We start from the raw sequence: 12,874 nt of genomic DNA, 5'->3' as shown, positions 1-12,874 counted from the left end.
GTCAGACTGCAGCTTCTGTAAGTGGCAGCTTTCCGTGAGTTGTTCTGTTTAAATTGGCTCCTGGAGCATAAGCTGCTCTCTAGACAATGGTGTAGCAAGGAGGTATATCGACACAGAACATTTTTTAACCCTCAAGATGCTGCTTTTATTTTATTTTGTTTTATTTCATTTATTTTTACACATTCTGACTACTGTGTTGTTTGGGAACCGTTTGTGTCTGGTGTGTTTGTGCACCAGAAAGTTTCAGTAACTCAAATAACTTGGTAGAGACTGAGAGTTCAAGAGTTCAGTAGAGTAAATAGCTAACAAAAGAAGTTACTGCAGAACATCTTTAGTTGCTGGCCCAGCTCTGTCTCTGTGTAGAGCCGTACCTTGACGATTCCTAATACCAGGTGGCTAACTTCTAGTGAACAGCCCAGCCAGGCAGAGCTACAACAGACCGGTTTGGCAGGAGGCTCTCCCTGCAAGGACTTTGTCCCTCTTTCCAGAGGATAAGGCCTTGCTATATTTCCAGGGCTGTCCCCATTCCTGCCTAGACTGGAGCAGGAAATTGTATCTGGGCTCTGCCGACCCAGCAGAACCTGCTGGCAGAGCCATACCTGTCTGCCCATCTCAGCTGGGGAGCTGGAGGCCCATATGGAAATGCTTCTTGGCACCGTCATGGTGATGCACATTTCATTTCTTCTGCCTTGCCTCTTGGTTGCTTATTGAACCACAAAGACCCTCATGAAAATCTCTAAAATGTGTATTTAATCACCCAGCAAAGGTTCTTCCAGAGCTGTTCTCATCTTCCAGGTAAATATGTGCTGGGTAATTCAGCAGGTGTTTCTTAGGGGATTACCTTTTACAGCTGCATTTAATATTCCTACTGTTTGGGATTATTTTACTGATGTTGACCAGCTTCACTTTAAAATGAGAGTTCTGTATTTGCTTTGTATTTTTAGAAGCAGATGTTGTTACACTTGTGAGCAGAGTCAGGTATTTTAGCCAGTAGCCCAGCTGAGTCACAGCCACATACGTGAGAATTTAGCTCTTCGGCTGTTGGGTTGGGAAACACACTCTAAAATACACTTGTGATGTTGTTCTCCAGTACCAAAGTTCCTGCAGTGGCTGCTTTTTAAAGTATTTTCGCCCCTCTGAATTTAAAACATGACTAAAATTACCTACATGTAGCTGTCTGACTGCTAACTGATTTTTCTTTTAAAGTTACTTATTTTGATTTATCACAACACCACTACGTAACTTGCACCAAGATCTAGAAACTATCTGATCTTCTGAAGGGTGGCAGTAGATCATAACCTTGAAACGGAGTATTCTGGGCTTGTGCCTAGAACAAATACCTGTTATGGGCTATAAATCCCTGAAACAGGAGAAATAAACAGTGTAAACCATGTCTAATTCTAGGCGAGCAATGTGCACGTTACCAAATGTGCTTTCTGGAAACTCCGTTGTTGCATTCTTGAAGCTGCAGGACGAGCTCTGCTTTGGTGAAGACCACCAGCTTTAAGAGCATTGGGCAGGGTGGTTTCCTAGCTGTTCTCTAACAAGAATTTTTCTCTCTTTTGAGGCCTGGTTTCCTAATTTTTGCTCACCTTTGTGTCATCACTGTAGATCACCACACGTGTTCCCCATTGGCTAGTCCAATGTCACCTCATTCTCTATCCTCAAACCCATCTTCGAGGGACTCCTCACCCAGCCGTGACTTTTCTCCTGCTATCGCAAACCTGAAACCACCAATCATCATCCATCGGGCTGGAAAGAAATACGGTTTCACTCTCCGTGCCATTCGCGTCTATATGGGTGACAGTGATATCTACACTGTGCATCACATGGTCTGGGTATGTCTCCACTTTTCTAAACAGAGTTCCCCTTGGGTCCAGGAATGCATTTAGCTGGGATTGTAGGATTTTAGCTTTATATAAATTGTAATATAAATATATAAATTTGCCACCCTGTTTTCTCTCTCCTTCTTTGGACCCAAAGCTATCTTTTATTTTGGGTGGGGGAAACCCTTTAAAATAAATAACAGTACTTTGTGTTTTAACTATAGCAATTTTCAAGCCCATCACAGAACCACAGCAACCTTTCTTCTTCCTTTCTTTCTTCCCTGCTTACATGAATCCACTCCTCCCACCTGTATCACATCCTTTAAAGCATGTTTCTGTGTACATACCGTCTTTCTCTATATTGGGGTTGTTGCATGAGAGCGAGTTATAGCTAATTTGTTCGGACCAGTGTTAGTGATTGTAGCCTGCTTTGGATCACTTCATTCTGCTGGGATTTTCCAAGCAGTTGCTTGGAATTGATTACAAGCCTTAAAGCATCACTGCTGCTATGCTGTCTGCCTAGGGATTTAGCTGTTGGCTTAGTTGTGTGCTGTGTTAAAAGGTCTGGTTTCCTTGCCTGTATCTATTCCTTCCCTTTAGTGCTGGTACTTGATCTCCGTGTTCCTTTTTTTCTTAACATGTGTGACTTCTAGGAATGATCCATTCCCTGAAGCAGGGTAATTTGAATTGTGTAGTTAGAGAGAACAGAGGGTAAAGATGGTTTAGTCTTTTCCTTGTATCTGCATGTTCATTAGACAATTTGGACTTCATATATTTTGGTTGTAATTTAACGCTCATTCTTACTTAGAAAAAGAATCTGAAGCTGCATTTTTCCCTTGCACTTCTCTGCTGTCCTTGAAAAATGCTGAATTTACCAAGATACTGCTTGGTAATTTTTTCTGGTTAGAGGGAGAGTTGAAGAGTTCTTGAGCATGAATGTCACCTCACTGTAAAGGAGGTTGCTTTTTTGAACAGTGATGGGAAAAGATCTGACATTGGATAGGTCAATAAAGGATGGAAAATAGAAAAAGAAACTGTTTGGGATTAGATGCAGCATTGGCAACCTAAAGGCATGTCACAGTCTAATTTAAAAGTCTGTTGGCCTTTCTGGGTACCGGCATGTACATGGTAGGATGTTGCAGTTGCAATGGCAAAGAAATTGAAAAAGATTAAAGTCTTGCGTGGAAATCAAGAGCATCTAGTTAACATACCCAAGTGCTGAAAAATTTTGGAAGAGTATTTAGTCCCTGGCTTTGGGAGGAGCTGGTCTCTCAATCAGCTTAACTGTCCTGGCTGTCTGCCTTGGATCAGGAGAAGACTGTTAGGAGCTGAGGGAGGAGTAGAAGAGTGCAGATTTTTGTGCTTGGCCGTGCCAGTGAGTGGTTCCTTTCACCCTCTTTTGAAGCAGCTAATGCTGGCTGCAGCGAGAGATGAGCTGGACTGGCTTTGTGTCTGATCTGGCCAGCTATCTCGTACATTCCTCTTCTCAAATCAGTCATCCCCTTCTCATTGGCAGCACGTGGAGGAAGGCGGTCCAGCGAACGAAGCAGGTCTGCGTGAAGGGGATCTGATAACCCATGTCAACGGGGAGCCGGTCAACGGGCTGGTGCACACCGAAGTGGTGGAGCTAATTCTGAAGGTAGGGACCTGGCACTGTTAGATATTGGAAAATAGGTAATATGCAGACTATGAGACAGCTTGTTTAAAACATTGCAGATATCTAATTGGCGTTGTCTGAAATACAAGTATGTACACAGCACCTGGCCTTTGTTTTGCCAAAACTCGTTGCTACAGCTTGATTCCTAAGTCTCCAAAACTGTCTGCATGTAATTTAAGCTGAACTCAGATACTCTGTTTGAGAAATAAGGGCTTGTCAGATACATTTTTATCAGTATTAGAGACAAAGATTAATAAGATTCAAGTATACCTTTCCTCAAACAACACTTTTGAAAAAAAATACCTTAAAAAGTCCAAATTACTTTTATTTTTTGCCTTTAGGCTGTGCTAATGTTATTATCTCTTAATACTGCTTTCTCAAGGATTATTCCCAGTGGTATTTAAAAGCAGCTTTGTAATGGTTGGTCTTAAAATTATCCAGTTAAATGACTTGCGTTTTGGTACCTCCTTCTGAGCTGAATCCATTTATGGAAATAAAACCCAAAGTTTTGGACCCTTCCAATAGACAGAAATCTTTGGGGCTGCAAACAAAGGAGAAATCAGGATTTTTTAAAATTGATTTATATATATATATATTAAGATGAGTGAGATGAGACATGCTGTGTGTTGCAGATTCATCATGATAGATGCCTGATATGCTCATACCTGCCATCATTCAGAGCAAGGGGAATAGGATTGGTGACAGAATATCACTTTGTTCAAGCTTCCAAGTATTACAAGTATTAAACTGAGGCATTTGGGATCTCAATGGGAGAGGTTAGATGCTGTGTTCTCTCTGCTCTGGGAAGCTTTACCTACCAGCTGGGATCTGATCTAATCACTTGTGAAAGCCTGACTAAAGAGAGCTCTCTCTCAGCAATTCCTTAATAAATGATAGGTGGAAATGCAAAGAGGGAAATGGAGTTTGACAAAGGATTACAAAATGGCAGTCAGTAATAAACTAGCAGCCTACCTGCTTAGCCTGCAGATTTGCTTCAAAAAGCCATGTTTTCAGCAGTGTCTGTGTCTTGTTTCTGACAGAGTGGAAATAAAGTGTCTATCTCCACTACGCCATTTGAGAACACATCTATAAAAGTTGGACCAGCTCGAAAGGCCAGCTACAAATCCAAGATGGCTCGTAGGAACAAGAAGAGCAAAACTAAGGATGGTCAGGAAAGGTTTGTTTTGTTGTTTCTCTGTGAAAATTAAGCAGTAGCCAGGATAATGTGAGAGAGATCTTGTCAAAGCAACTTGCAGATAATGTATGTATCAGCAGGCACATATTGAGTTTTTTGTTTTATTTTTGTTTTATTTTTTTTTCTTTAATTGTGTCATAAAATTGACTGAAATATGCCAGTAAAGGTAAATAAATCATTTGGGCTTCTGAACAACTTTTAATACTTTTCCACAGTAAGAAGAAGAGTTCTTTGTTGAGGAAGATCACTAAACAGGCATCACTGCTTCACACTAGCCGTAGTTTATCTTCGCTGAACCGTTCTCTGTCTTCTGGAGAAAGTGTGCCTGGCTCTCCAACCCACAACCTGTCTCCTCGGTCACCTACACAGAGTTACAGATCCACTCCAGAGTCTGTACACTCAGGTAAAAAACAAAACAAAACAAAACAACAAGCAAGCAGAAAAACTTGGGAAAGATTTTTGTATTGATAAATGCATGTAGTAGACCTGTTTTTGGAGTAAAACGACAGCTATGCTGTTGATTACCTTAAGGATGGATGTATTCTCATTCATTTATTCATTTAAAAATGAAGATCCATACATCCTTTTAAAAAAGCAGTTACTGAACAGTAGCATCCTTTTACTTTGATGCAAAAATTACACTGTGAGTTGCAGTAGTTTTGTAGCCATTTGAGACATTTTCTCTATTAGGTCAGAGAAAAGGAATCAAAACAGTGTGGAAAAGTCATATTTGAAAATTGAATTAGCTGACAATAGAGATGTCAGCTTCTTCACCTCACAAGAAATAGCATTGGAACACAAGGCTTATTTACTTGCTTTTGTTGTTTTTGAAAAAAAAACAAACATTCTGATAGCAGAATGTTTCTTGCTTTATTCTGGTGTTGTGACAGTGGTGTGATTTCTCAATCAGAAGCCATGGAATATTATCTCATAATATTACTGCAGTGCTTTGTGATAATATGGCATTTTGTCTTGTGTTTGCACGTCTTATTTTCAGTAATTTGTTTTAATGATGACATGTGTAATAATCTTCATGGTATTTTTTTTTTTTCATCTCTTTTAAGTTGGTGGCAATTCTTCCCAGAGCAGCTCTCCCAGTTCCAGTGTTCCCAATTCTCCAGCCAGCTCTGGACACATCCGACCCAGCTCTCTGCATGGACTAGCACCAAAGCTTCAAAGACAGTACAGATCTCCAAGGCGCAAGTCTGCAGGAAATATTCCTCTGTCACCACTAGCTCACACTCCATCACCAACCCCACAGTCCACGTCACCGCAACGCTCCCCCTCTCCTTTACCAGGACACTCAGTTGGCAGCTCCAGTATTATTCAGTCTTTCCCAGTAAAACTACACTCCTCTCCACCACTGGTGAGACAAATTTCTCGCCCCAAAAGTGCTGAGCCCCCTAGGTCTCCTTTGCTAAAGAGGGTACAGTCGGCTGAAAAACTAGCTGCCTCGCTGTCCTCTTCGGAGAAGAAGCTGGCTTCCTCACGTAAGCATAGCTTGGATATCTCTCACTCAGAATTTAAGAAGGAGATGCTCCAGAGGGACCCAAGTCTACAGAGTTTACAAGAGTCTGTGAATGAAACAACAGGTGGCAAACTTGGGCTAGCGGAAAAAGGAATGTTGCAGAAGCCAGGTTCCAGGAAGTTGGGTGCTATTCGACAAGACAGGGTGGAGAGGAGAGAGTCTCTGCAAAAGCAGGAGGCCATCAGAGAGGTAGATTCTTCTGAAGATGAGACAGATGATGGTTCAGAGGATAGTCAGGATGGGAGGAGAATGGACAAGCCGCCTGACAGTGGAGACCAAGGCTCAGATTCTTTTAATGAAGATAGTAAGTTTTCCTCTAAGTTGGAAAGCAAGGATAGTATTGAAGATGATGCCTTTCTACCCGAAGATCCAAAAGGTACAGAAGATTTGCAGAAGGGAAATGTTCAACAAGCCAAGACTGTTTCAGAGCCATTGCAAGTTGGTGTGCACTCTTCCTCATCAGAGGTCCTCCCAAGAACTTCTCCAGAAAATTTAGCTGATTCAGAAAAGCCATTCCTAAGATCAGGAACAACTGCAAAAGAACAGAAATTGGCAGAAAACAAAACCTTTCAGTGTTTAGGTCCAAAAGACAAGCCTTCTGAAACAATCAGAGATCATAGGGCAACTACTATTACTCAAAAACCAACAGATTTCACAGAAAGTATACCGTGCCCATCTATCAAACTCCCTGAACTTGAAAAAAGTGACTCTTCGGGGGCCTCATGTGGTAAACTTGACCTGAAAGACACCCCTCTAACAGAAATCAGTCAGAAAAAACAAGAGTCGAAACCTCTGCTAGCACTTTCTTCTTGTTGCACAGCAAGTGTGAGCACTCCTCGCTTGGTGAGTCCTGTGGATCGCAGTGAGAAGGATCACAAGGGCACAATTCAGCCCACAGAACAGCACAGCACCTTATCTCCTTGTCCTGCCAGTGTGAGTGAAACATCCCAAAAAAGTCCTAGCTCTGAAAAGCGACCCAGCTCGTCCCAGGCAGAGAGTGCCTCAACGGCAAGCAAAACGAGCCAGGGCAGCCCAGCAGGTACTGTGTCCTCCACACTGCTCGTCCCCAGTGCTATCGAAAGGGCACTCTCCATGTCTCAGTTAATGCCACTAGCTCAGAGTGTCTTGGGCCCTTTGAAGCTCAGCATGCCTGGTTCTGGAGAGGTGGAAAAGAAAAAGGATTTCCCCCATTTGGGTGCTTCCTGTAAAGAAGAAAGAGATTTGAAGCAAAAAAGGCAGGAAGCTTCGCAAACAGGAGCGTGTCAAGAGAAAGTCAAACCACCCAGCACAGACAGTCTGACCACGAGGAGTGGATCCTGCACAGAGTCATTAAACGCAGCAAAACCTTGGGAGGCAACGTGTCCTGTGGTGGCAAAAAAAGAGGCAACTTTTTACAGTGCTAAAGCACCTGAAGTACTGGGAGGTAGCTGCAGAATCACTCCATCGAAGGAGCTGTCGCATGCTCTTGGACAGCCACCTCTGAGAGCCTCTCCTCTGCCAGATGGCAGCACGAGGCCCTGTAAAGAAGGGACTCTCACACAAGCAAAAAGCAAAGAGGTTGGAAGTCAGTTAAAAATACAAGACTTTCCCCTGTCACACGATGGTACTGTAAAGAAAACATAGCAGCATTCCTGGTACACACGGACTGGAGCATTCTGCATTCGGAATAGAGACTGCATGTTTGAATTTTGTAATATACACTAATATAAAATAGAACTTGTGTACATCTATTTTTGGGAGGGTTTTTTTCATACTGTTTTTTGTGTTTTTTCATCCTTGCTATTCTATTTTTGTACACAGTAATGCTTGCTGTTTGAGGTCTCTTTAGAACAGGGTATCTTTAAAACAGGGCTTAGGAAACAGTTTGCTGATTTTTCCCTTCCTGACCTTTTGTTTTGCCTGAGTTTAGGGCTTGTTGTGCTCTTCCTTCCAATTCTGCATTTATTTAAGATCCCTAAAATTTGCAACACAAAAAAGGCAGCTTACTTCAAAATCTCTGGTTTTCAAACTTCTTTCAAATGTCTTTGAAATTCACAGGTCTTGAATATTGTCTTTGAATTTACAATCTAGTTTTGTTTGACAAGGAGAAGAAAGTACTCTCTGGTCCACAAGTTTGGGAACAACAAATCTTCAGTGCAAGTAAGGCCTCTTTGTCACTGTGTGCACTCACAGTTCTGCACACATCCATAGAGGATATGAAGAAAGGACTTGGATGGGAGAGGTTGGACAGAGAGATATCCCTGTCTTCTCTTTAAACCAAGTAAAAGTGTTTTTTGTTTGTTTGTTTGTTTGTTTGTTTTCCCAATCAGAGAAATCTCTAAGCTGTTTTCTTTTGGGAGGGATTGTTTTTATTTCTCCTTTATAGGACACGTGGCAACTTCTCCTTCTGTTTTTAAAATTTTAATGATGTTTTATCTTCCTTTGTCTGGCTTCAATTTGTAACTTGCCTCAGAATAAATGACCCCAGGAAAGGGGCGCCTTGTAGGTGGATTTTAAAGTAGAGAAATTTGTAGTCACGTGTTCTCTAGTATGTCTTGGGCAAAGATATCTCAATGATAAATGACCTTCGGAGACTTTTCCTTCTCTTGGTGAGTCTAAATAGGTAGAGATTTTAAGGTGTTCCTTAACATTTCTGAACTGGGGCTTGGGAAACTCGCTGAGTTTTCCAAATCTGCCCATTTTAAAAACAACCAACCAGAAAACTATGAAGAGTTCTGACTCCTTGAGTTCTGTGGACAAGCTGCAAGCAGACTTCAAAACACATGTGATATTTTAAGGTTTCAGCTGTGATAGCTAGATCATTTCCACTGCAGAGGTCACTTGTTCCCTTGAAAATTACTCTCGGCTCTTAGGTTTAGACATTGCTTTGCTTTAGGTGTGACCGACTCCGGGTACCAGTGCTCTTTGCTGAGGATTAGATACCAATACACCAATAACTGTGACTGGTGATACCTGTAGCACTGTAAGCCATTTCTTCATCCAGTTAAAGGTTACTGTCAATGAACACTCCCGTCATTTGTCCCAGATTGTGCTCAGCTCTTATTCTAGTCTTGTCTGAGTATATCCTCCTGCGGATCACCCGCGCTATCTAGTGTCCTGCTCACCGGCTTTCTCTCTTAGAAGCAGAATGACCGTGCAACAGTATTCCAGGCTAAAACCTGCATCCGTTGGTCTGTTCCATTCTACTGCTGCCTTTTTCATTGTCTTGGCCTTTTCTGAACTTGAAGTTTTGAGTCACTGTCCCTAAATGTAAATATGTTTTTATATAGGAATGTATTTTCTTCATCTCTTTCAACTTGATTTCAGCTTAATCCACAAGTCACAAAAGTCTCTGTAATCTTGCCCTGATTCTTTCTGCATAACCATTTTTCCCCCCATCATATATGTGATTTTTGGCTGCTTGGATTTCATTTCTTCAGTTCTGGACCAATTTTGGTTTGGTTTGAGCTTTTTTTTTTTTTTTTTTTTTTTTTTTTTTTTTTTTTAACCATGTTTAAACGAGTGTTTACTCTGTGTGTCTGTGTGAACATGTATGGTGTTGTTAATACACTAGCCAAAGCCTCAAAGCTCCCAGATAACACCTGAATAAATCTTGCTGTGACGGTATTGAGAGCAGGGCCTCGCTGTACTGTCTCTTTGCTCTTTCCTCCTGGAATTCGTAGGCTACCTGTGTGCACTCAGCGATTATAAACCCCATTTCCACTGCCCTGTCAGGGGCCTGGGTGCCTCCAGCCTCGCAAAGCCCTTGTGTTGATATCACTGTGCTGATTTGGAGTGGTAGCAAATAAGGAACAGGCTTGGCAGGATCCAATGCTTGATCTGGCTAATTTTTTCCTTACTGAAACCTCCTAAGAAATTGCTGAGAAGCAACAACGTTCAGTTGGCAGTACAGCATAAAGCAAGGTTCCTGGGAATGATGAGAAATTGATTCAGCATCATAATTCCGTGGCGATTGCGAAGAGAAGGCTCAAGTTTACGTCCAGGGAGCACCTAACCGTGGCGAGATGGACGTCCCCGGATAAATCGAGCAGTGAGTGCAGGGCTGTGTGAGGATGTGCTCCTGGGGGCATCCACGAAGGGGTCCACATTAAAAAACCTGAGGGGAAACCAAACCACTGCCCTAGCTAAAGGGGGCTTTGCAGCCGGGGTCATTCGAAGCAGCCAGCCCAGGCCGTTAGCTGAAGTGGCCTTAAGGGGGAGCGGCGAGAGCAGGCAGCTGCTGGCTTTCCCTGATCTGTGGTGTACTGTAGCTCTTCTGAACCCCTTCCCAGCAGCGTACTTGAGGGTCCTGTCGGACCGAGCCCGGTAAGGGAGCCTAGGTTATGTCTGTGCCAGGTACGTCGGGGGCACAGGGCCTCCTGTGGGACACGCAGGCTGGGAGGTGACCTTCTGAAGGTACCAGCTCCATTAGCTGCTGACTCCCTCTCTTTGCAGCCGGTACCTCCAGTGCTGAATCAGGAAGTTATCCTTTCTTGAGCATAGAAGGATGAGTGGAAACTGTCGTGTCACAGCTTTTGCTGCTTTTGCCTGAACTGGCCAAAGAAGAGGTGAGGTACGTGCTCAGTCGCCTCTTTTGTAGCTAAGGTACAGAAAGTGATCAGTGCAATTTCAAAACCCTGCTTTTTTTGGAAGCCAAAGCCTGACAGCATTACCAGGAAAGCATCCTAGTGAAACCCTGGGTCCCCTGCTCCTCGTCAACCCCGCAGTTCCCCTCCGTGTGCCAGGTGCACCACCTTCTCCATCCACCACCTGTCCAACTCCTATTGGGGCACCGTAGCAAAAAGCTTGGGCAGAAAGATTTTTTTGGTGAAATTACGATAACAAACCAGGTGGAGACCAGGATTACTCCTTGCTCTGCCAAGAATTACTCAGATACCTGCTCAGACTGCAAAATTTGTGTGCTGGGGAGGGGAAGATGTTGGGAACGCTGTCTCCATGCACACAGGTGCACTGCGCAGCCTTTCCCTGTGCAGGACGGGGCCCTCAGCCCCGAGCAGAGCAGGCAGCAAGCCGGGAACGTGGCCTCCATACATGACACCGAGTCAGACAGGTGGGAGGACTTCCCTGGTGAATGAGCCGTGCATACAACCGCCAACAAACATCGCTTTCCTGATTGATTTCCCCTCGCAGCTCTCCCCTGCTCCTGCCCCCGCCAGCGCCTTCCCGCGCTGCCTCATTTCAGTGTTACTTTTCCCTTTGTCTCCTCCTGTTGCGGACTAAGAGAGATGGGTGATATTTATTGTAAATATTAGACGTTAGCATTGTAACGGCCGCTCCCGGGTCCGAATGTCAGAGGCCTTTGGCTGCTAATGTACTACAGAGCGCTTGCTGGGGAAGGGTGGGAGTGACCGGTGGTTTTGGTTGCCACACTTGCATTAAGGTGTGATTTGGAGTATTTTTTATTTTATTTTTTTTTTCTTTCGAAGAGGGGAGGATAAAGTCTTTCTCTGGTTTTCTCTTACTGGATGTGAAGGATAATTCTGTACTTCTAGTAGAAGATTTGACAGAAGTGTGTGTTTACGTTGTGTTCGATATCATATCCAGGTGGCTGCGAGAGCACCTCCGAAGCGGGGCTCTGCCAAGCCGTGTCACTCAGCACTTAGCTAGATAAGAGGACGTGTGGAATTTCTGTGTTTTTAGAAACTTGAACAATTGCCACATAATAGCGGTGCAATAATTTTTATTCATGTTGTACCTGCATGTCGATGTTCAAATCCTCCCCCAAAATAAATTTTTTTTTTACATAAGTTCCAACTTGTGGTGCTTTCTTGGTTTCTCACCCAGGGGAGTGGTGGCAGGTCCGGCGTTGGCCTGGATTCGCCCTGCAGCTCCCTCGTGCCCCCAGCTGTTGAGGCTCTCTTGATAAGGCACCACCCCAAACCTTTCCAAAAGCAGCCCTTTGCTTCTGACATCAGCATGTGTGTGCTCTGTGTGAAAAGCACTCGAAGGCTTGTTCCTGTCCTCGGAAATCAGGAGCTGGGGCCGTGCTGGTGCCGGGAGGATCGGGCTCAGCCTTGCTCCCTGCTCCCGATGCTGCTCGTTTCCCCACGGCCGGGCTGCGAGGAGCGACGTGCACCAAGGCACACCCCAACCCGGGCACCAGCTGCAGCAGGGAGCAGGGCTGCGAAGTGCTCTGCCCTTGTGTGCGTTAAAAACAACAAGAAAAAAAAAAAAAAAAAGAATACATTTTGCTTTGCATTTTTTCCTTCCCCAGGGAGGAAGAGGAGCCATCGGCCGTGGCACAGAGGCAGGAGGTACGTGGCGTGTGTACGGGTGCGAGCAGCCGGCTGCTGCCCCAACAAGTGGCACCGACAGCGTCCTGCCAGGACACATTAAAACCCATCTCACCTCTGCCCTCTGGAGAGACCCCAGAGAGGGGCCATGATGCTAACGGTGAGATCCCCGAGAGCCCTGGGGTGCCCTTCAGGTGCCACCTCCCTGAGTTCCACCCCCTGTGCCCACCGGTGGCGTGGAGTCGGGACCCACGCCAGGCAATAGGGCCATCCGTGTGGAAAGGGGGACGTGGGCCCGAGGAGCCAAGTTTTGGGGTGAAACCCTCGAGGCTGGCCCCCAGCCGCCCCCGCCTCCATCCCGTGCCAGTGGGCTTTGGGTTTTAAACGCTGATTAGGGCTGACCTCATATTTCAGAGCTTACTTCATCGTCGCTAA

At 44.5% G+C, this 12,874-nt stretch overlaps 1 protein-coding gene across 7 annotated transcripts in view; it reads left to right on the top strand.

Moving 5' to 3' along the window:
* The window catches only part of MAST2 (microtubule associated serine/threonine kinase 2), a 189,874-nt gene extending 177,955 nt beyond the window's left edge, over window positions 1-11,919 (top strand). For 6 of the 7 annotated variants that reach the window (XM_084290754.1, XM_084290755.1, XM_084290753.1 and 3 more), the window contains 5 exons: window positions 1,612-1,838; window positions 3,343-3,465; window positions 4,524-4,660; window positions 4,894-5,081; window positions 5,743-11,919. In XM_084290754.1, coding sequence (XP_084146880.1) covers window positions 1,612-1,838; window positions 3,343-3,465; window positions 4,524-4,660; window positions 4,894-5,081; window positions 5,743-7,829 — 2,762 coding nt within the window. In that variant the 3' untranslated portion in view covers window positions 7,830-11,919. The remainder of the gene's footprint in view (window positions 1-1,611; window positions 1,839-3,342; window positions 3,466-4,523; window positions 4,661-4,893; window positions 5,082-5,742) is intronic. The other variant, XR_014618647.1, reaches the window with a different exon arrangement.
* Window positions 11,920-12,874: the final 955 nt, after the last annotated feature.

Source organism: Netta rufina (assembly GCF_964035555.1).
Source record: "Netta rufina genome assembly, chromosome: 8".
Taxonomy (NCBI): Eukaryota; Metazoa; Chordata; class Aves; order Anseriformes; family Anatidae; genus Netta; species Netta rufina.
This window is presented reverse-complemented; position numbering and strand designations above follow the sequence as displayed.